Source organism: Aythya fuligula, chromosome 1, assembly GCF_009819795.1.
Source record: "Aythya fuligula isolate bAytFul2 chromosome 1, bAytFul2.pri, whole genome shotgun sequence".
NCBI lineage: Eukaryota > Metazoa > Chordata > Aves > Anseriformes > Anatidae > Aythya > Aythya fuligula.
Genome location: NC_045559.1, coordinates 97,504,191 through 97,527,079, shown reverse-complemented (window position 1 = coordinate 97,527,079; position 22,889 = coordinate 97,504,191). Strand labels below are relative to the sequence as shown.

Here is a 22,889-nt window from a genome sequence, read left to right as displayed (position 1 = left end):
GATGGATGTTTGCACTGGCTGACAGACCATAAACTTATGACTGGTGGAATCCATTGCCAAGGCCAGCCAGGCTGTCACACCACAGTAGGAGCATATTTACTTCAGCCAGTAAGCGGAGAGGCTGGCCTGTCATTTCAGACAGAGTTTGTAGTTATTGCTTTGTCCCCAGTGGATGGATGGATGGACAATCTTTTAGCTGTGACCTAAATCAACATCATATATTAAATTCAGCACTGGGATAGGCAGTCAGTCTTTAAATGGCATCATTACAAAGACAGTGCTCTGGGGAGAAAAAAGGGAAACACCTAAGAACTTTTTATTCGGCATTTATCCCTCTTTTCTCAAGAGCCTTACCTGCTGGGGTTAGCTCAGCCTCTGAAAACTGCTTTTTCCCCATGAGCACTGGAATTGCTATTTAACAGAAATACTGTCCCCCATCTTCCTCCATGAGCACACCTCAAACCATTCCAGCATTGCCTTCTCCAACTGGTGTCTTTCAGAGTCAGAAGCCAGTTCTATCCTACAGCTGTTTGCTAATCAGCTGTCGAGTCTAAGATGTGAAAACAGAAAATGTGCATTTCACCAAGCTCTTAAAACAGAAAGACTTAAACCTATTAATGGAAAAGCTATATTTAAAAATATATAGAATGCCAAAACTAACAAAGTAATGAATCAAGACAAGTTCACTCCTGTAGTCCTTCTCATCTCTCCAAAAAACACAGCGAGACAGTTGAGTCAAGGAAGAGACAAAGGAGAGAGATACCTAAAAATAATGGTTGATGCACAGCATGCAGGTTGAGCAAGTTTTTTCTTCTTTCAGAATATGTGCACAAGGCAATCCTCATGCAAACACAAAGATAATGTTTAAGACTGTTAAAAAAGAACAGGTGAAAAGATGCCAGACTACACTATTCTCCTTCAAACACTTTTCCACAAAATAGTGGAGGCCAAGGCATTAGGAAGATCAAATAAATAAATAAATAAACACACTGCATGCTCATAGGAAGGAGAACATGTTTGACTGGACCACAGATGCCTCAAGCACAAAGACCATAGAAATGCACTGTCCCAGAAGTCAGCGTAACATGGCAAAGAGCCCCAGCAGGAGTGGTGGAGGCTGCCCAGCCATTGGCCTGGGCCTACGAAGGCAACTGCTGTCCCCGGAGGGAACTACTGTCCTCAGGAGCCCCTGCTGCCACTGCTCCCTTCCCTCTCAGCAACAACGCAGTCTCGCCAAAAGGGTGCCCAGTCTTTATAAGCATGGGCTCAGCAGAATGAAGGTATGGACAGCTAGTGGTCTCTCTTCTTCTGGGCCCCAAGAGCAGCTGGCACCCAATTTTCTACTTATCCGAGCAAGGAAGAATGACTTCAAAAACTGGCATGAAGCTGAGAGGCAGCTGAAGGGTCGTAATGCCACTGTTTCAATTATATCCCACTCCTGTTTTCCTCCACTCACTAAAGTTAACAGGCAAATCTGGTGCTGTTCTTCTGACCTGGTGAACTACCATCACGTGCACAGAAATCAGAAATCTCCCCGTGGCAAAAACAATGATAGAAAAGGGCAACACTGTCTTTACAAATGGCATTTAAAATAAATAAGCAAATAAAAAAAAAAAAAATAAAAAAAGCAGGCAGCCCTATGCAAGGCTACACTACTAACCTGCAAGATGTTTAAAACAAACAAATAACAACAACAAAAAAACACAATACATGGGCAGCAAGTTCATGTCGTATCCAGCTTTCAATGCTGAAAGAGCTGGCAGCGCTATGAGGAGCCTCCAGCTGTGATGAAGGCTGTGCTGCAGGAAGAAAAGCCTCCTCCCTCTCTCCCAGTAGGACCACTAACTCCCCCAAGGATTTCTGGAACCTCCTCCCAGTAGGGATTACAGGAGGGTACCCACAGCTTATGCCAGTTTTTGCGCACGTGCACACATGTGAATAAAGCACAATGTTTTGGTGATTAGGTTGCCAGCCGCAGCAGATGTGCAGACGGCCTGAGAACGAGGATGGAAGGAGGCAGCTTCTTAAGACACACATTTTAGGGGGAAAAACTGTGATTTCAAAATGTGAAATTAATAGCTTTGCTTTTGTCCTCAGTGTTTGTTGCTTGTATGGGCTAGATGAATAAAGATCTTTCTGGGGACCACAGGAATTGTAGCAGCACACACACACTCATATAGATAGATACTACATCACCATGAAAATGTGATGACAGAAAAAGAAAGAAAATCAAATGAGTTTATAACACCCACTTCAGCCAAATAATGCAGAAATTGTTCATTTTTCCTGCAGTGAACATTGTTTTACATTTTTTTAAATGGATTTGCTGAGGCCACATTCACATACCACCACTGTTTTCCCACAGATATTTGAGTGATTGAGTTTGACGGGCAATAGAGCTCTCAGAAAGTGCATGTCAGCCATGGAAACTAAGTTTTAAATTCGTATGTACAAATATTCACCCCAGAGGCAGCTGTGTGTTCCTCGAGCCATTGGGAAGCACAAACAATATTGTGTAACCAACCAAACAACACACCTCCACAGTAGAGTACATGCCATGAATTCACACCGGAACACATTTTAAGGACAGTTATACCAGTCAGAGCAAACATCTGAGAGACCTGTAATCCTCTAATACTCTGTTGGTGGAAGTAGAAGTTAGCTCAAACGCATATTTGTCTGCCTTTCGCTGGGCCCTAGGCACAGCCCGAGGCATGGCTGGGAGTTGTGTGGGACCCACATGTGAAGGAGGGGTGTGCACAAGGGGTGCAGAAGACCCCACTTTCTTGTCTGCTCACAAAGTCCCTACCAGAAGGTTAGAATATTCCATCAGCTTCTTAATGCAAGCAACTCTCTCCACTTTGTGATCCTGCACAGAGGGCTTCACAGCATCCTTGCAAGCCCCTACACTTGGCAAGCACAAAATATAGCAGAAGCATTGCAAAAGCACTGCCACTCAGGCATAAAAACACTCCCCAGCCTCTAACACAATTTGCCAAGCTAACGCAGGGCTTCATAGCCTACCTATTCACACAAAGGCAGCGGTCTCTGGATGAATAAAAGTAATCACGCTGTGTTTGCTAGCAAAAAGTATTCCCCCAGAGCAAGCTGGGAAGCAAAACTCTGAGCAGCTGCAATATATTTACTTACTCCTTTAAACCTATTTCTGGACCGAGGCCTGTAGGACTGCTACATTAAGCCATGTTCCTCCCTCAAAGTGGCTACATCTTACTAGTGGATTAGGCAATCCTTTTCTTTTTTCATTTCCGTATTACTCTGGCCTCAACCCCTGCTCGGTTGGCACGTAATGAGCTCCCCTGAGGCTCTGTCTGCAGGAACAGGGCAGTGGGCGGCAGGGAATTTGGCAGACACCCTGCCTCTTCCCACTCTCTCAGGCCACGTACTCTGCTGTCCTGCTGTTCTCATGCATCCTTAGGCAAGAAGAGCTCTCCATGGACCACTGTTACTTTTCATGAGGATATCTCCATCTGACAGGGCTGGACCAAAGTGGGGAAGCGCTCAGGGATTATTCCAAGTGGGGTCTTGTGACTCACTGTTCACACACAGTAGCTCCTCTTCACCATAAGGTTAATTTAGACAGCAGGGGCAGATGCAGCCAAGCCAGACATCAGTATGCACGGCTGGGGACCCATGAGAGAGTTAAATTTTCTTGTTCACGTTGGACATGAGCCTAACCTTAAAAAGGCATGTCCATGGTGGTCAGCTATATGACAATATAAAGAGAGCAAAAGTCACATCTAGTGATTTTTCCAGAAACTGGATATGTGCTGCTAGGACATGCCATTTTTAACAGCACCCCCAGTAAAACCCGACACTCTCATACTCAGCTACACACAGGCTTTCACTAAAAATTACATTACCCACCAGCTCCTACCCTTAAAAGGAATCAGATTAGCAGGGAGAGGCAAGCTTGAGGTCAGAAACTTGCTGCTATTTGTTTGGGTTTGTTTTTTAAGTAAATGCCATGCCAGCTGTTCAGCCTGGGAACAGGGTTTGAGGTTGAAAAGTGCTCTTAACAGAACCGGTTTGATGGGTGCCAGGTTACGGGCAACAAGTCTCAGAAACAAATGTCTCAACTTAGCCACTGCTAAATAATGCTCAGTTTCCACCTGGCTTTTCTTCTAATTCATCCCACATTCAAGAAAGCCTTAGGTACAGCAGAAATTGCTGTCACCTTCACTGCCTAACATGAACTAACAACCCAAGGGCACATGTGGTTTGTAACTGATACTCCACTGAAAACCGGACTATTTTTCCAATCAGCTTTCCCCTCCCAGATCACTAGACCTCTTTTCTCAGCTTTTCTTCCCCTCTGAAATGAGACTTGGGATTATTTTTACCCCTCTGTGGTCTTGTCTTTTCTTAGGGTACAGCTATATGTTCCTTTCCACATTTCTAGTTTCTCCATGCTTCCTTTTGTCTCTGGCATTTCCAATGTGTCAAATTTGAGGACTCTCTGAAAAGCTCATTGAAGTACCCACTTCAAAGTCCTCAATAAAGAAGTTATTTATGTTAAAAAGGACTCAGAATAACCCTCACTAATTCCTGTCAGGCATCTCTGTCTGAGCAAACACACCACAGGCTCCCCACACAGGGAGCTACCCGACAGACAGATAAGGTCCTCAAAAGCCCACACGGCGACACCTCAACAACCCTTTTCTTCTCCCCATGCACACCCACTGCGGGGTGACCAGCCCAGTTCCTACAGCACAGACACCCCACCGCTTCCCCAAGCGCCCTCCCCACAAGCAGGATGGGGGCTGCCACCACCCCGTGCCTGTAGGCCTCGGCGCGCAGGCCAGCGCTGCCTCATGGCGCCATGCGCTCGCAGCCCCTCAGGGCCTGGTCCGCTCCCCACGCTAGTCAGAGAGCCGGGGTAGTCACGCCAGCCTCACAGCCCACACGTCTGTGACAAATTCACTGCCGTCAATGCACTGCAGTTCATAATGATTATTTTCTGTCCACAGCGCTGCTGTTTGTTTCAATCCATTTAGCAATATTCATTAGCTCCCCACTTCAAATTAGGGTAATTGAGAGGAAGAGATCGCGTAATAAAGTCTTTTAGTAAGGGAGACCTGTCACATTCCCCTCACTGACTCATTTGTTGACTCTGTCAACTTGCAGTCATGTTTTACCAGGAATCTTTCTTCAGAAACGCTGAACAATTCTTGAAAAATGTTCTGCTGGCCCTTCCTTATGATCTCACTGTCACTGAAGTTATTAAATCAAAAGCTTCTCTTCACATTTACCCTACTATCTTACAAGGGGAGGATATTAAACTCCAGCACAAAAGCTGCTTTGCTTCTGACCCTTTAATGACTGAAACCACAGATACCAAAGCCCTAGAAACACTCATATATATCAACAATCCTTAAAATAAGTACTGAAAAAGTCTTAAGACATAGCCATACCATTGTCTGGGATACTTCAAATTCTTTCTTTCAAGGAATCTCAGTCACTCGCATCAAATGACTCCCAATTGAGACATGAGAACTGGTAGCAGTGCAAATACCCATGAAGCAGTGACTGGTACAGCTGACAGCCACATGGGATCAGAATGGCAACAAGAGATAACACAGAGCCAAAACAAGAGGCTCAGACACCCAGCTAAAACTTTGGAGAGCACCCTCCGGTCCCTACTCCATCAAGATGTGTGTGTGTGACAACCAGCAAGACAATAAACCTTTCTTTGCCTGAAATCCATCTGGAAAATGCAGCCCTTGCCTACCCCTAAGAAGATGCTGAGATCCTACTGAAATGCAATGGCCTGAGATAGGTGAAAGATGGACAAGGGAAGCAGGACAAATAGGACAATGTCCAAGGTTAAACCCCATGTCTGGAGCTGCAATAAAAAACAGATATGGCACCGTGCAGGTACTTGTGTACTTTGCACAAAAGCAGTGTAGCACTACTTCCATTTTGTAATAGCAACATTTTTGCAACCATGATGGGCCATCTTCAGGCAAGACCTGAAGAAAGATCGTATCCCTAATTCAAATACCTAATAACATATTTGGAGAAACAGCTGAGACTTTGCACATACAAGCCCTTCTGCATGTACTTCACTACCTCACAGCCTTCCTTGCTGTGTGCCAAAAAATAATCTGTGTTTGAATGGCCTACTGAACACTCCATGTGAAATTACATCAACTTTGATTCAGCTCAAGCTCCCAGTGCTCCCTCCACAATTCTCCTAATGTGTCAGGACCCAGTTTCAAGTTCATTACCTTCATGGTTTGAATTATCACCTACAATCTTCAAGCAAATATATTACTTGCAGTTAACATTTTAACAGCTTTCAAAAAGCTGTGAACACCCTCACAAGAGATACAATTCACTCCTTCCAGCACTGTTGCATGACTCAGGTTCCTGTGTGCTGTTCTCTGTCTGCCATGGATTTGCTGCATCACCAGGACAAATCATTAGATCTCCTCACAACACTGTCTTTTCTATGTGTGCACTAGAAATCATAATGACTTCATATTATAAGACTTCACTTCATAATTACAGGACTTCACTGGGGAATGGTACAGATTTACAATTGAGAACTGCTTTGCATTGCATGGGTGGAAGACACTATGAACATATGAACCATAAAGTTAATAAGGAATAACAGTATTTCTTCATTAAAGTCATCAGCTGCTGATTCCTACCGGATTTCTCTTCCAATAATAAGTAGTATGCACCTCCTTTGTTAAAGGATATAAAGAACATGGTACAACTCATCCCTCTGCTAGTACTCCAGGAGCATTCACCCTACAGTTCTGCAACACCACATCCAGAGGCTGCCCAGCCTCTGCCATAATGCAGCTGGTTTTGTGCTTGATTAGGGATGGTGCGGGGAGCCTACTGCTGCTGCCTCTTTACTGATAGACACTATCAAATGTCTATGTCAGTCTGATACGCAAAATAGTTTTCCATTTGACCGTATGAAATGTATTAAAGAGACCTGCCACACAGTTGCAATTAGGCACTGAGAAATAAAGTGACAAGACACGATATCTGCTTTGGAAAAGGTCTCATTTAGGCCAAATTAAAAAAAAAAAAAAAAAAAAAAAAAAGATTTTCACAAACCTGTGTGGAAAAACACAGTTTAAAAAAAGGTTTGTTTTCCCAGGATATGAGAGCTGCAAGACCAAGAATAGAAGGATGAGTTATAAGCCTTTCAAAGCAGAGATTTATCACGGAAAATTCTGACAACCGTCAATGTGAGCAATGCTGTCAGGCACCACTTACAATCCACAGCATCTTTGAAACCTGTTGGGGGTTTTTAGAAAGGGCTAAAAATAAATGCAGAAATGCAGCAATTTATACACACACACATATATATTATTGTTCAATAAATAACAGGTGGTCCTGCCAGCAGTGTAAACACAGATGACTCTTGAAAACAGCTAAAAAACACCCAGCGAGGCAGCCCTTGCTAGCCATACAAGCAGCACATTCAGAGCTCTCCTTAAATTCTCCCAGTCTGTAAGCCATCATCATCTGGGATCCTGACTCTCTGTCACGATGAGGCCTGAGGACTTCCAAGCGTTTTGATCTCCTTCACCCGCTGAATTCACACAATTCCACCCTCCTGACCTCCCACAGATTGTTGCCCTTCTGAAAATAACACACACAGAACAGCTGGTGGGACCAGAAATGCCTTGAATGTAAATAGCATGGGTCCCTGAGACGAGGTTTTTCCCCTCTTGTAGCTGACAAACCCACCACTTGAGCTGGTCCCCATCCTCAGATAGCAAAGAGGAGCATATCTGAAAAGAGAAAAGAGACTGGGGTGCTATGGGCAACCTACAAGGAGTCAGACATCCAATCTGGATGACCACATGTTGAAACCCAGCAGGTCTGCCACCTGCAGTGAAGGTTAAGAAGAAAACGGGAAGCTGCCCTTGAATCTCAAAACTTAACCTAAGCTTGCAGCACTACAAGTGGGTAACATCTCACCCCAGCTCCAGTTAGGTCTCTCCACCCTGCAAGAGGTGGAAGACACATCACAGGTTGTATCACACACACAAATCCTACTGTTTGGTCACTTCTGTATGAGTATGAAAGTGTAACAAAACAGCTTAACTTGCTAGGAACGCACTGTAAGGTTCAAAATGTTCTCTTTGTAGCCCCTCTCCTCTGGTTGCTTAGAAAAAAAGTAACTAGAACCATCTATACTTACACCATCTCCTTTAACTTCATATCATCCCCAACCTTTTGATGTAATATATACTCACAAAAAGCAAAGGAGCTGGCAAAGATTAAAAATGCCAAACAGTTCAGTGCTGCCACAGGAGAGCACATCTGCTGCAGTGCCAGAGCACTGAGCCTCGGGATGCAGCAGCTCAGCAGCAGCGAGTGCCTGGCAGCTCTCCCACCACACCCAGGGCAGCTCTGCCATGCAAGCACAGAGACTTCATCTGATGCAGCTGGGAACAGCTTATTGAGCCTGCTGCTGGAGGTTCCTCCTTATCTAAGCCTTCATTTTCCATGGAGAAATCACCCTTTTAAAGCTGACGAGAAAACTGTCCTGCTGTTATGCCAGAGAGGCGCATAATTGAGTCTGCATGATCCCGCAGACTACCAAATGCAGCAGATGGCTGCAGGCCATCCAGTTTAGGATGACAAAGTTCGAACAAAAGAAAAACAGAAGGCAGGGAGCGCATCTTTTGCACTAGGTTACAGAAACCGAGGACAAGCCCCTCCACAACCAGCATGCCACCCAGCATAGTCGGCTTCTGCTGCTCGTAATGACCAAATGCCTGAGCCTGCAACTTATAAGGAAAAGAGAGGAAAAATCACATGGTCCCGTGCAAGAGGCACATGGAAAAAACTGACTGTCTGACATGCTATTTGTTGAACCTAGAGAAAAAACGACTCTGAAAATGCCCTTATGATGCTGACTCTAAATACTGTGACTCCAGCTTTCAGGAGTGTCTCAAACAACCTACCCAAATACAGAACTAAAGCAATGACTGCAAACATCAGCACACACCATTTCACTGCTGACCAAAACAAGGAAGGTAAACTGGTGATGTGAGAGCATGCAGGAAAAGTGATGAGATGCATAGATCCATATGCTTGTACTGGGTCTGGCTATACTATGAACCATGCCTTGTGGGGAGGGCTCGGTCTGTGGCGGCATCTAGGAGTTTATTTTTGCCAATTCCACCCCAAAGGGTCACAGAAATGAGGAGTGGAGACATTCTTTCCATTTCCCGAGCTGCCTTGCTCACCAAGCAGCTGGCTGCAAGGTTTACAACAACAGACAGACTGAAGCAGAGACAAGAGTGATATAGCTCCACGGAAAGCAATATAGCATACTCAAACAATTTATAAATATTTTTCCCCTCTTTTTGAATGCAACAGACTTACATGCCCAGACTGACTAGCTTATTATAGATGCTGTGGTCATTGATCCTCGCAGGACAGAGATATCACCATTAGCACCACCGTTGCATATGGTGAAGGCTCTTGTGGCTGCATTGTAAAGAGAGGTTTGTAATTTTGAACATGAATACTGCACATATCATTGTCTACAACAGAGGAGACCTGCTGGTCACAGCACCTGAGATCTGATTAGCTGCTGTTATTTCAAGACACCAGAGAGAAAATTAGCGCTTCTGTACACAATTGGAGAGCCAGCCATGCAAACATTTGCTGGAACGGCGTATTGGGCAGGATAATAAAACACCCACAGTAAGATTTGACCCTTTCTGCTGCACACAGATCCTCCTGGTGCCCCACAAAACTGGGGCAGGGGACACCACACGTGGCATTAGCTGTTTGTGGTTGGCTTTGGACACTCACACGAGCCTGGGTACATCACCCTCCTGTGGCAGCCAGCTTCACTGCCACGCTCCCAGTGCAGCTGCAGCCCGTGCTTGCTCACAGCTGCTGGGGAACCTTTCCAGCTTGCTCCCCTTGCTGAGCAAAAAGCTCTTGGAAAGGAAGCAGAGAAGCCAGAGGCAATGCAAGACTATTTTCTGACCCTTACCATTCAGAAAATAAAAGAAAGAAATAACATCTACCTGAGGGGTGTCCAAATTCTCTTTGTGTTTCTACCATGAGGATTGTTTGTGGTATCTCTGATTTACACCACAAACAGCTCTAGCCATTTGTTCAGGTTTTCAGTAAACCAAGAAACAATGAAACACTGGAACTTGTCAGGCTAAATTGTTTCTTTGGTGGGTATCTTTTAAACACTTCTTAATTTCAATGCACAATGTGGGAGAAAAAAAAAATCTAATCATGATTGTTGGTCTTGAACTTTAAGCAAACAACAGAGTAAATAACTTATCCATGTATCAGCCACATAATGACTGTGTGGTTTGGTCAAACTGAAACTCACTACGAATCACTTTTATTTTCAAGACAATGAGGATGTAAATGCAAGTTTACCACACAGGAGTGTTCTGAGATGCGATCCATTTGTGGAGCACTATAAAAAGGCAAATGAAAGGAATAGTAATACTTTGCAAAGGTAGCAATCATCATAATTTGGTTAAATTCCAGCCAGGAGGAAATTTGCACTCTGCTTTCAGAGAGCACGAGTTCCTGAAACTTGCTTATTTGTTAGAGTTCATTAACTTCCCCCAGAGAAACGAAGCTCACCCACAGTGGTCATTGGAATAGCCTTCTGCTCCTCATCTGGTCACAAAAAGCAACAGAAGGGTAAAAATAACAGGTCCTTTGAAAATGTTTCTGTAAAGATGATGCATCTTAGAATAAATTTCTACACAGTTGGACAAAGAAAAAAAAAGGGGAGGGGGCAACACCATTTGCTAAAAAATCGACAGCCGCCTGCTATTTTGGAGAGCTCTCCTCTAATTGCACACGCCTGCTGTGGCATGGTGTATTCTAAAATACATCTCTACAGAAATGCTGCTTGGCAGCAGCCAAATCCCCCCAGGAGGGACACCGCAGTCCCAGTCTTCACAGCTTCACAGGAACTGGGGTTTTCTTCCAGTGTAAGGTTAGAATGGGAATGCAAATAAAGGCACTGCCAGCCTCTTCCCTTGTTCCACCTCTGCTCATTTACATCACGTCATCTCTCTCTCTCCCCTCTCTTTCCCCCCTCTTAACTACCTTTTCTATTCCCTCTCCACACAGCATCTTTTCCTCCCTCACCCCCCACATCACGCAATTCAGGCTTGATTTCTCCATTTGTTATTTTATTGGCTTCTGCAGTAATCTTTTCATCTCTGCTATGGCCATGCTCCTCTGCTTCACAAGCTGCATACTCTGGAAACTCAGGTAACCCTTTAGGAACAGCACTGCTTTGAGACACCACCAAGATCACCCAATTCCCCCACCTGCAGAGGGATGGCAGAGCTGGTGGCTGTGCCACCCTCGCTGCCTGCAGCGCCTCCTCCCTCTGCCCTTTGTGCAGGTTTCCACGCTCGCTCCTGCTGCTCCTTAGCCCTGCTCCCTGCACGTGCCAGCTGCGTGAGTCCCTGCATGTGCCAGTCTCCAGCCCAGGAGAAGGCCAGCGAGCTGTGCCTGGATCACCCCCAGGAACTGACAAAGGCATCCTCAGAATTCACACCCAGGGGATTTCCTATGCCCAGCTCTTCCAAATTATTTATTTGCCTTTGCCTTCGGTTTCCATCTGAATCATGTCATTTGGTTTGAGGATACTTGCTTTTAAAATCTGGCAAGCGCTGAGCTGTGGTGGTGACTGGGGCCACATGCGATTTCCCAGCAGGTCCCCCTGGGAGCAGGAAATGCCGGGCCTGCCAAGCAGACATTGACAGACACCCTCCTTCGGCCCGCACTGAGCTTCTTTCCCAGCCTGGCGCCTATACCACGTGTATCCACACACGGCTCCTCTTTCTTTCAGGGTCAGCCCCAAGGGAAACAATCTTGTGTCTCTTTCCAGGATTTCTTTAATTGCATTCAGTGGGAAAAACAGAGAGCGGGACAGCTGGGAGCCAGGGAGAGGTAGCTGGGGCAGGAAGGTCCACTGGGTCCTCTCATCCTCACAGTCCTAGCTGGCCCCAGACAACACAAGCAGCACCTGCACTAGCTGCTGAGCTTCTGAACTCAACGTGGCCAAGCAAACCCGGTCAGATGGACCTGGTCAGCAGCCACGATGATGGCCCTGATGTTAAGTGTTAGGCATAGCTTTCTGATGCTGTTTGCCCTGTGTCCTTTGGGGCATGCTCTTGGCAATAGTACAAAGGAAAAGCAGCAGAAAGCATGCAAACAGCAGAAAGCCAACAGATCACTTCAGACCAAGCAGAAATAGAAAGCGTTGGAAACAGAGGAGGCAAGACTCTTCCCAAAGAAAGGGAGGGCAGCAGTGGAGCACAGAAGGAACACCTTTACCCTTGTCAAAAACCATGGACACTTTAGGAGGTCCCAGAGACACCAACACCTCCTGGTATCAATCTCCAGTCAGGAACTTTCCCTAGGGCCTTGTTTACTGAAAACACCTTTTTTGGCCCAGTCTTCACAGCATTTTTTTCATGTGTGATCTTCCAAAGACCACATTCCACCAATTCCCACAGACAAAGCCTGTTTCCAAATGGGAAAATCTAAAAGAAGGAGATAGTGAACGCACTGTAATCAGGGCTGCAATTCCCTATGGACAAGTTAAAGAACTGATCTTTACAGACAATAAAGTAACTGATTCATAGCTTTCACGAACATCACAAATTTCTGTAAAACTTTTCCTGATCCTAAATATCCCTGATTTTAAAACTCTTTAGAGTCCAAAAGGAGTTTAAAACTCTAAGGTGTTTTAAAGTGCTGGCACCCTGAAAGAGGGAAGAGAAGCAGGGAGGAGAGACACAAAGGAGAAGGGCAACCAGGAAAAGGAGGGCATCAAGAGCTATCAGCGTAGGCGTGAAAGAAGTTGGGAAAGAAAGAGGAGCTGGGTAAAGTAGGGATAAAGTAGAGTAAGCCTAGGGGAAAGGAATATCAGGGCCCATAGCATACATGTAGAGGCAGGACGGATGCATGAGGAGGAACACAGTAAACCTTAATGAGTCAAAGCCAAATAGATCTGGTCTAAGAAACAGGTAAACAGCTTATTCCTTGGTAGAAATATTACTTATGTCAGAGTGATGTCACCACAAACACTTGAACTTGGAGATTCATAGGAATGGAGGAGACAGAAACTTGTTGGTTGCTGCTTTATAAAGCCCAACAAAGGCGTTGTGGATACACAGCTGTCTAGCTCCCACATCTACCAGTTATTAGCTACTGTGCTAAAAAGATGCTAAGTAGCACAGCCGATTGCCTCAGCAACCACTGCTCTCTTCCAGGAGTACCTCGATTGGTGCCAGCTGGGCACCTATGCTTAAAGAGAACTTGTTTACCACCCTCACTGTGGAAAAATCCCTTCTTTTAACCAGCACCACCAACAAGCTGGGAGCATCATCTTTAGCACTGCCCGCAGACCTCAGCTGGCAAGGCTGTGGGGTCAAGGGAGTATTGGTACCGAGCCCTTCTGTCAGTGAGGTGCCTCCATTTGAGGAGCGCTACCAGCGGGGCTTTTCCCCTTATATTCACGCTATGAGCTGACTGAAGGACCCCAGCGTTGCCACCAGAGACCTGAGCACAAGGCACCATCTGCCCCAAACCCCCTTCCCCTCAGTGCTGTTAGGGGGCGGCCAGTGATGGAGCCGAGGGGGATGCACGGGCGGTCCCCAGATGTGGTCCCCAGATGTGGTCCCCACAGCTCCCTACAGTTGGTGAGGCAGCCCACGGGGACACGAGAACTTCAACACGCTCACAGGATTTATTTATTTATTTATTTATTTTAAATAAAGGAAAAATAAGGCGGGGGGGGGGGGTCTGTTCCCTGAGGGAGGAGCGGGGTGGCGCGGTGCCCGCTGGGAGTTGTAGTCCCGCGCCGCTCCCCCGCCGCCCGCCGCCTTGGGCGGGGCACTCGGCTTCCCGGCACCCCCCGCGGCGGCCGGCGGCGGCGGCGGGAGAGCGGCGCCATGGGCTGGTGCCGGCGGCTGGGGCTGCTGGGCGGGCTGGGGCTGGCGGGCGGGCTGGGGCTCTGGGCGCGGCAGCAGCGCCGGGGGGCAGGGGCGGCACCCGAGGGGGCAGCACCCGAGGGGCAGGGGGCCGAGAGCGGGGCCCTGGAGCTGCGGCTGGTGCAGGTGCTCTTCCGGCACGGCGCCCGCACCCCGCTGCGGCCCCTCCCGGGGGCGGCGCCGGTGAGCAGGGGGCGAGCGGGGGGGGCTTGGGGTGGCCCCCACGGGGGCTGTGGTGGTCCCGGGGCTCGTGGTGGCCCCGCTGAGGCGCTGTGTGCCCGTGCAGGTGGAGTGGCACCCCCGGCTGCTGGAGGTGCCCGCCCGCACCCGGCTGGACTACACCGTGACCGACCTGAGCGGGGGCCCGCGGCCGCCCTCGCCCTACGAGGAGAACTACAAGAAGACGACGTTCAAGGTGAGGGTTTCTGAGTGCTCCCCCTGTGTATTTCCAACCCGCCCCAGGCTCGTTTATTTCCCCATTGCGACGCCGACCCTTCCTCTTTTTTGTACCTAGGGCGGCGCGATCGCGGGGCAGCTGACGACAGTGGGGATGCAGCAGATGTTTGCCCTGGGGGAGAGGCTGAGGAGGAGCTACGTGGAAGAAGCCAACTTTCTCTCGCCGACCTTTAAGCCTGCTGAAGTCCTGTGAGTCTCTCGGTACCTTTCTGGACCTCGCCTTGCTTCCTCCCTCCTGGCAAGTACCCCTCCGCTAGGGAAGCTTCCTGACCGCGGACATCTCTCCCTCGCATAGCAGACTGGGCCTTCATCTCCGGTCAGTCTGCAGAGCCCAGCGTGAGATCCCACTCATGACACGAAGCATCTGATTTCCCGGCAGTCCTGGGAGGGAAGCTAGGGATGGATTCATTGCACCGAGGTTTAGCCACTGACATTATGTCCTTTTGTGGTGACTGAAGAGGAACAGACATCTCTGGAGCGCAGTTGAACTCGCTGTAGATGAAATAACTAAAGTTCAGTGAGATCAAGTGCACCCCCGCTGCTCACATCAGTAATGCTGGGAGTGTCTGGATTAGGATGAGATAAAATCACAGATAAGTGCCCATTCATCATTTTCACTGTCTCTGAAGGGAAGTTAAATGGTAGTTCAGAGAGAGGTGTCTGTATTTAAGGTATCCATAGCAGGGCGAGATGAATCCCACCGCAGGTTTCCAAAGCCAGAGTGAAATCTGAACTCTCAGTTCCAGCAAGTCCACCCCAGCTGCAGCCCTGTCCACGCGAAGGAGAAAGTGCTACCTCACAGGCTGCTTTCTCTCTTTCAGCGTCCGTTCCACTAATATTTTCCGGAACCTGGAGTCCACACGGTGCCTGCTGGCTGGGCTGTACCAACAGCAGAAAGAAGGTTGGGGAGACTTCTGACCAGTACCTTTCCTTAATCAGTCTTCCCTAGATGCACACACCTCTCACATCCCGACTCTCTCTGGCTCCCGGTTGTTGCTTCTTCATCAGCTCTTTGCTCCTGGCCCTCTTCCTCGTGCTGTCCTGTGTGTTCTTTATCAACTTGTCACTTGCTCCCTCTCTTTGCGTAGCTTACTGCCGATGCTCAGCTTGGATCTGTTGCCATCTGTGCTGCAAGTTCAGACCTGCTGAGGAGGTTTGCGTTAACCGCACTTCAGAATCAAGAGGGCAGAGTGTCCAGGCCCAGTGTTCACAAGATGCACTGCCACATCTGAGGAAAGTTTCTTAGAGAAATCAGAGTATCTCGGCAATAGGAGTACCAGGATCCCTCACAAGTTTAGTGTGTGGAGTAACTTTCAGCTGTATGCAACAGTTGACAACTACTTGTATGTCCTAGAAATACACTCTGGGTTTTGAAGAACTCTGCTCCCTCAGGAATAGATACCAAAAGTGATGTTGCTAGAGATCCTTACACCTCGTGACACAGGAACTGATGTTTGGCACATGCAAACACTAGGAAAGAAATGAACACACAACTAGGAAGTGTTATAAGGTACACAGCAGACAGCCCTATGGAAATAAACGCGAAGTGAACAGAAACAGCAGAGTGGATTGTGCTGCAGGTGATAGCTCAGTGGGAATTGCTAGCTGACAACAGTAGGCTTGAGCAGAAAGACTGGGGGAGTGATTAAAGCGGTCTAAAGACATGCAGATGCACTAGTGATCACAGAAGCTTCCTTCTCGTTCCACAGGATCTGTTGTCATTGTCACTGATGATGCAAGCTCAGAAATCCTCTACCCCAATTACCACAACTGCCAGCGCCTGAAATGCTTGAGCAGGTAATTGCCAGCCGTGCCTCCCCGTATGATTTCACTGCTGTTTCATTTGAGCAGTAGTAATTTAAAACAGCACATTTTCTTTTCATTTCTCAATTTCTTCCCCTGCCACTTACTGTTTGTTGGGAATGGTTAGCCAGTTGTGTAAAACACTAGGTGAGCAGAGTCACATATCAAGCAGTAGCACCAGAAAGAAAGAAAAAAAACATTTTTTTCTTGAAAGAGTAATTTAATTTAGCGTACGACTAGCAAACACTCATTACTAGGTAATGTACAGCTATTCTGTGGCATTGCTGCAGGCCAGCATCAATGTCATCTGCATCCTTTACCATGCCTTTCATGTGTGAACACACTGGGCCTCCTTTTTAAATTCATCTTCTCGTCTGGGGATTATTATAACATTCCTGCCACGCTTATACCTTCAAGAAACAGGAATATACTTAGCCTTGACACCTTTAACAAAGACTATTGAAATAAAATTAAAAACATCCTCCACAAAAAGGACGCTCGTGTTTGTGGAATCAGCCACTCCATAAATGCTTATGCCAGGTTGGGCACCAGGTGGAAACCAGACAAGACAGACGTGTTGCAGTTCGGTTGGATGATACATTAGTGTCTTTTTGTCCAAAGTTATTTAAGGGTTATCGGAATTCCTTTGTAAAAGCTCATTACATAGTGCTCGACACTGCAGGCAACAGGTTGCTCTTGACAGCAGTGAGGTGACGGCCCACAGAAGCAGCTTGGGGAAGCCAAAGGATATTCAGATTTGCCCAAAGGAGAGTAAACTGCCAGCTCTTCTGCTCCCTCCCTCCATCCCCCTGACTGCACATTTTGCAACCAAGTCGTGGTGGATTTCTTGAGCTGCATTAAGCAGCACAGACCCAGCCTAAAGGTCTGCCTGTGCCAGAATCTTTTCGAATTTGATTTCAAAACAGAAACTAAAGCTGTTCCTAAACAAATGCTTTCTCTCACCTCTTCCCCAACAGACCAGAGTCAGACAAAAAAAACAAACATGCAAAATGCCTAACTCGAAGTATCTGGCTAGCATTGCTAGTCTCAGCTAAACACTTAAAAATAAAATTCAAATCAGTGTAGGAGGGCAGGTGGCTTCTAACCAAGTCAGGGATGAATTTAAGCTACCAGTGAGTACCTAGGTGTTTCCCTTTTCACACACCATACAGAAATCATCTCGAAGCTTCACAGCTCTTTCCTTCCATGAGGCAGTTAAAGGCTACGCCTTGGAGAGGTTGTTAACCAATACAGAGCCTTTGCTTGCAGGAACCTCCTCTCTGGAGATGTTACTATCTCATCTTAATTTTTGTTCCCCCACATCCATGAGAGCAGAGGCCAACCCAGACCTCTGCCAGGGAGACTCCCAACATCAGGAATCCCTCAGTATCCAGCGGTGTTCCCACTCCTCCCTGTGAGACATCTCCACTGGACTGGGGGTTATTAAAAAAATGAGGGATAGGAAGTCTGATGTGTGAAAAGTTTTTGTTTCGTTTGTGTTTTTTCCTGATCCCCTGACAGGCAGAAGTTGAAGAATGCTCTGCTACAGCCAGGTATCTCCGATGACTTGAAAACAATTAAGGAGAAGATGGGTATTGATTGTGATAAGTCTGTGGACTTTTTTCTTCTCCTTGATAACCTTTATGCCGAGCAGGTGAGCTGAGGTGCATTGTCACGCTGTTACGGAAAGAAATACCCTTTTTTGCCCTGTCCCCGTGCATATGGAGAGAACAATGGAGGAGTCAATGCCGACTGATACCATTGGGTATCCCGGTATCTTTCTATTTAATTCAGAAAGTTTATAGAATTGGCACAGCCTTTTTAAAAAGGCAAGATACAGAGCCAGCCTTCTTCTAGGATGGTTGAAGACTTACCTCCTGCGTTTATGTTCTTACCTTGAAATCCAGTATCTCTTTCAGGTGTAACACAGTAGAGCTCAGAGGGTGGCTGGGCCTTGGTTACCACCATTACAGCGCTTGTAATGGCAAAGTGCTTTCCCTTTTTTTGGCAGTCGGCACCTAACAGGATCATCTTAATCCTGGTTCTGGCATGCTGGCCCTGAGCCAGATTGCCTCTGCTACTGGAAGGGAGCTGGGCATATTTGTACCTCCCCTTAATACCATTAGCTCCAGCAAAAACGTGTCATTGGGCTTGCTGGTGTAGCTGTCAGCTGAATAGCTCAAGGCCTGTTTTACTCACCTCACACAGCCTCAAGAAAAGATGTGGGTCCTTTTGGTATGTGGAGCGAGTCCGTGTGTTTAAAAACCATAAAAGAACTCCTGATACACATACTGCAGTGCCTGCAGTGGTACAGCTGCTGTGACATGCACAGCCAGTGTCTGCGGGCTGTCATTGGTGTGGCTTCGGGCTTGGCTCAGACAGGGGCGAGCCCGTTGTTACATGACCTCCTCTCCTTGCAGGCGCATGGTTTGCCGAGCAGCCCTGTGCTGAAGAGCTTCCAGCAGACAGTTGAGCGCCGCTCCGTTGACTCGCTGCTTTTCTTTCTGGAAGACGGTTCAAGGTGACTGCCTGTACCCGTGCCTCCAGCCTGCGGGGTTGTCCTAGCATACTCGGGGTGGATGAGCTACGCTAGCTTACCGTGGCAGAGCTCAGAAGTCCTTCCCAGTCTGCCCCATTTCCCCACCAGAGGTAATTGCTCCCTCGTGAGGTCTGTGCCTTGGCCATCTCAGTGCAAGGCCTTGAGTCAGGAAGTCCACAGCGAGGAGGCCAAGATGTGGGCTCATGTCCCGTTTTGCTGGTAGCTGTGGAAGGAGTAATGCCCGAGGAACAGTACGAAGTCACTGGTAAGCAGCGAGTGCCTCAGTTGCCAAAGCTGTTCAAGTGAACCTGTGTCAGGCAAAAGCAGAAGAGCATGGGAGATGCTTCGAGCCTGAGTGCTGAGGCTGCACAAGCAAGGCTGTCCTTACAGGCACACAACTACAGTCTGAACGCCACCCAGGTACGTTTATCCCAGGCCTGGCACCTGCACAGCTGGGCTGAGAAGTGTTGATGCTAGTGGAAAAGGTGATGCCAGGCCCTGCACACGTGTAATGACTTGCAAAAGAATCTGCTGCTACATGCAGTTAATTACTTCACAGTAATTTGTAAAGGTGGCTGAGTTGCTAACCTAGCAGCAGCTTGCTTTCCAGATTTATTCGCAGCTGCCATAGTCACATGTGCTTCTCAGGTGGTGGCACAGGACTGCCCTTTCTGTTAGGACACTTGGCCTTAGCCTTTTCTTTAACTTGTGTTGGAGACCTCAGGTACTGAATGACTGATTTTCCCCTGGTCCCACAGCAGCCCAGAGAGCCACAGTCACAACCATACTCCATTTCCAGTTAGGAAGTTATTCATTAGTTTCTGTTATTCATTAGTGGGAGTTTCTTCACACCAGAAGTTGTCAAAAAGATCTCCTCTTTGTTTGATACAGAGATAAAAATACGTATTTTGTAAATGTAGGTGCTTTCTTCTTATTCCCACCCCAAGGATTCCAGGCACTTCGGTTGGCCACTCACAGTCAGCTACAGTCATCTTCCTTGGCTGAAATCCATGCTTCCAGGATCACAACTAGGTGAAGCAAAATGGGATAGAGAACATCAAGGAGTTTCTGGCCTTTCCTTTATGTGGACCACATCTTGTGAGACTGGCTTGTTAGCACTTCTCCCCTCCCAATCTGCAGTCGCGCTGGAATCTCAGTGGTGACTAAGCAACTGCTGAAATAAAAAGTAACCGTAGGAATCACATTTAATAGTTCTTAGCCACATTCAATACACATTAACAATTTGCGAGGGAAAAGCAGGTTTCCAGGCGTTCATTTGAAATTAAGTAATTCAAAGGTTAAAAAACTAGTAGATTTATTTCTGCTTCTTTTATAGAGAAGTTCTTCAGATGTGTGTTGGTGTCCTTTTCTATACCTTACAGAAGAACATTACAGAAGCAGCAGATTCCTCATCTCCAGCTGAAAAGGCCAGGTACAGGGCAGATCTCTCCCTCTAATCGTTGTAAATTCCAACTTGCTGCCAGTGTGAAAAGCTGGTTCAGAAAGATATTGAGTGCGTGAGTAAAGAGAATGAGTGTTCGACTAGGGAAAGCATGAGCAATACTGGCTATCCACAGAAACACAGCAAACCTTTTAGGATTTTTTTCTTTTTTTCCTCCTCTTTTTTTTTTTTTTTTTTTTTTTTTTATCAGAAAGCTTATTCTCTATGCTTCTCATGACGTTACCCTTATTCCTCTCCTGGTGGCCCTGGGCACCTTTGATCACAAGTGGCCCTCTTACGCTGCGGATGTGACCCTGGAACTGTATCAGCACCGGCAGTCCAAAGAGTGGTTTGTTCGCGTGTCTTACCACGGGGAGGTAAGGTCCCACAGGAAGCCCATTGTACATGTCCTTAGCTTTTGTTTTCACACACATCTGTGTAAAGCTGTCAAACGAGACTTGTTTTGGTCATGCTATGGAGCCAGATAAAGTAAGACACCTACAGCTCATCCATAGTAGCCAAGGCATCTCTTCTGGTGAGCTGGCTCTAGATCCAATACGAATTTATGCACGGACGTGCCTTGGCTAGCATATTTCCCTGCTGAAGAATGCATCAGGATCAACAACAAAAAAGATCTGTGATTTTTGTCTCTTTGCCTTTGCAGGAGCAAGTGGTGAAAGGATGTAGAGCAGGTCTCTGCCCACTGGAAGAATTTCTAGAAGTACTTTCACAGTATTCAGTCAGTCCAGAGGAATACAATAACCTGTGCTCTCAAGTGGAAGAGAATCAGCAAAGTGACTCGTAAATAGTTCTTAAATTAAACGGTTTATTGTCACAATCTTTGACTGTTTTTCCTTATATTCTTGCTAGCCTTCCCTATTCTAAAGCTATTTCAGATGAGGGAACTTTTTCTGACCAGGCACAGGGTGGCACAGTGTCACTTTTCACCGTTAGCAGCTAGAGGAAGGAAGCTGCATAACAGAATGGCTCGAGTTCACTTCTGAAATAGCCATCCAAAGGCACAGAGTCTGAAAACAGCCCTGTTTAAACTGCCCTGCTGCTTCAGGAGTACCAGAAAGCGACTGCTCCTCATATGCAGGGACTGTGGGATGAAGCCCAGCTCACTCTGTGCTACCAGACTTAAGAGCTTTGACGTGACAGTTCACAGAAGGTTCTGCAGTTTGCAGAAGCTGCTCTGCCTTTCCCTTCCCTTTGTCACATCGGAGATTTACTCCGCATACAGATGAACCTCCCAAATTGCATAGCGTTTAGCCACCCCATCTTTTCAAAGGCATTTTTGTGCACACAAAACCTCTCCAAAGGGACAGGAAGCCTCCAAAGCTCTTCCCTGCACTCCTGTAATTATGGAAATTCTGCTGTGAACATGCAAAACAACCACAGTGGGCTCAGTGCAGGAACATGCACTTGGGGTGAACTCTGCTTAAAGTGCTTTAAAAGAGAAAATCCAGGGAGCTGCTACTGTCTGCAGCTTTGGGCAGTGCTGCGTCTGTTTTGCACTTGGTGAAACAGGAATATTACCAACAGAGCCAACAGAAGTACTTCTAGCTGAGATGCCAACACTTTATACTATAAAACAATACTAAGGACCACGATGCTGCCAAAATCCTCACAGTAAATAAAACTTGGATCCTACTTGTGGGATTTATAAAGGCTAAAAATATGGGGGGGCCACTCATTAAAATGGTGCTGCGGTTTTTGTTCTGCACTACCCCTTCTCGCTTAGAGAAAACAGACTGCAGCGATGTTAAGCGCAAGTCGTTGATGGATATGTGACTGCAGGCAGTAGACTACCTTCTCCCTGCGAAGCGTGGGCTGGATTTACCTCTACTCTTTCATTAGACTGCCCCCACCACAATTACATGTTGACACTGTGCACAATGAACAGAATAATTTGAATACTAAATACATCACTGGAGGTCTCACTGAACTGCTATTAGAAACTGTCAAAAAAGCAAACAAAACATTGTTATTTTCCACCAAGTTCTTTATGCAGCCTAAAAACATAATGCCATTATAGAAAAATCAATGGCCTTGCTTAAGAACAGCGTGTTCTGCTCTAGTCAAGCTCTCTCTTTTGCATGGTATAAAGTATTTGAAGAGCCGTGATGCAGACATGAGGTATACAATTGGAAGTTATTTGCAAGGTGTGGATGGCTTGGGAACGGGGATATGGGGGAACATCACCAGAGGCTTCAGCTGTATCAGTAGGAAGCAGGAATTCACATCCCTTCTGAAACAAGAGCCACAAGCACACCCCAGCAACACCGAACAGCAAACAGGCTAGAAACTCAGGATCTTGAACTGAGCAGCACAAGCCCAAACAAGATTATGAGAGGGCATTGCATTCACCCCATTAAAATAATCTAATCGCTCTAGGCAGAATAACGTACATTTTGGTACCAACAGAAGATCTCAGAAAAACAGGCCAGCTTCTTGGCAGTGGCTAGGAAGAAGCCTTCTCTGTGAACAGGTTCCTTCATAGTTGCCTCATAGCTGCTTCTGCACCCACCTCGGCCTTGGTGTGAAACTGCTCAGACCACGCATTGGTCTAAGCCTGCTGAGCAGTCCCCAGTATGAAGGAGCCGCGTTTCTGACCAAGCAGGCCCAAGTAATGATTTTGGAAGTGGGA

The 22,889-nt window shown here is 46.9% G+C and overlaps 1 protein-coding gene across 1 annotated transcript; it reads left to right on the top strand.

Annotated features, from left to right (window-relative positions):
* The first annotated feature begins 13,936 nt into the window (after window positions 1-13,936).
* On the top strand, window positions 13,937-21,077 carry ACP6 (acid phosphatase 6, lysophosphatidic). Its single transcript, XM_032208026.1, has 10 exons — window positions 13,937-13,969; window positions 14,287-14,415; window positions 14,515-14,645; window positions 15,278-15,357; window positions 16,166-16,253; window positions 17,781-17,913; window positions 18,680-18,780; window positions 20,135-20,230; window positions 20,451-20,616; window positions 20,904-21,077. Exons 3-10 carry the CDS (start codon window positions 14,551-14,553, stop codon window positions 21,042-21,044), a joined length of 900 nt encoding a protein of 299 aa, XP_032063917.1. The 5' UTR covers window positions 13,937-13,969; window positions 14,287-14,415; window positions 14,515-14,550; the 3' UTR covers window positions 21,045-21,077.
* The last annotated feature ends 1,812 nt before the right edge of the window (window positions 21,078-22,889 follow it).

Coding starts and splice junctions, on each gene's coding strand:
- ACP6 (XM_032208026.1), top strand. CDS start 14,551: ATGCAGCAGATGTTTGCCCTGGGGGAGAGGCTGAGGAGGAGCTACGTG. Junction 15,358..16,165: donor GTACCAACAGCAGAAAGAAG/GTTGGGGAGACT, acceptor CTCGTTCCACAG/GATCTGTTGTCATTGTCACT. Junction 20,231..20,450: donor TCTCCAGCTGAAAAGGCCAG/GTACAGGGCAGA, acceptor TTTTTTTATCAG/AAAGCTTATTCTCTATGCTT.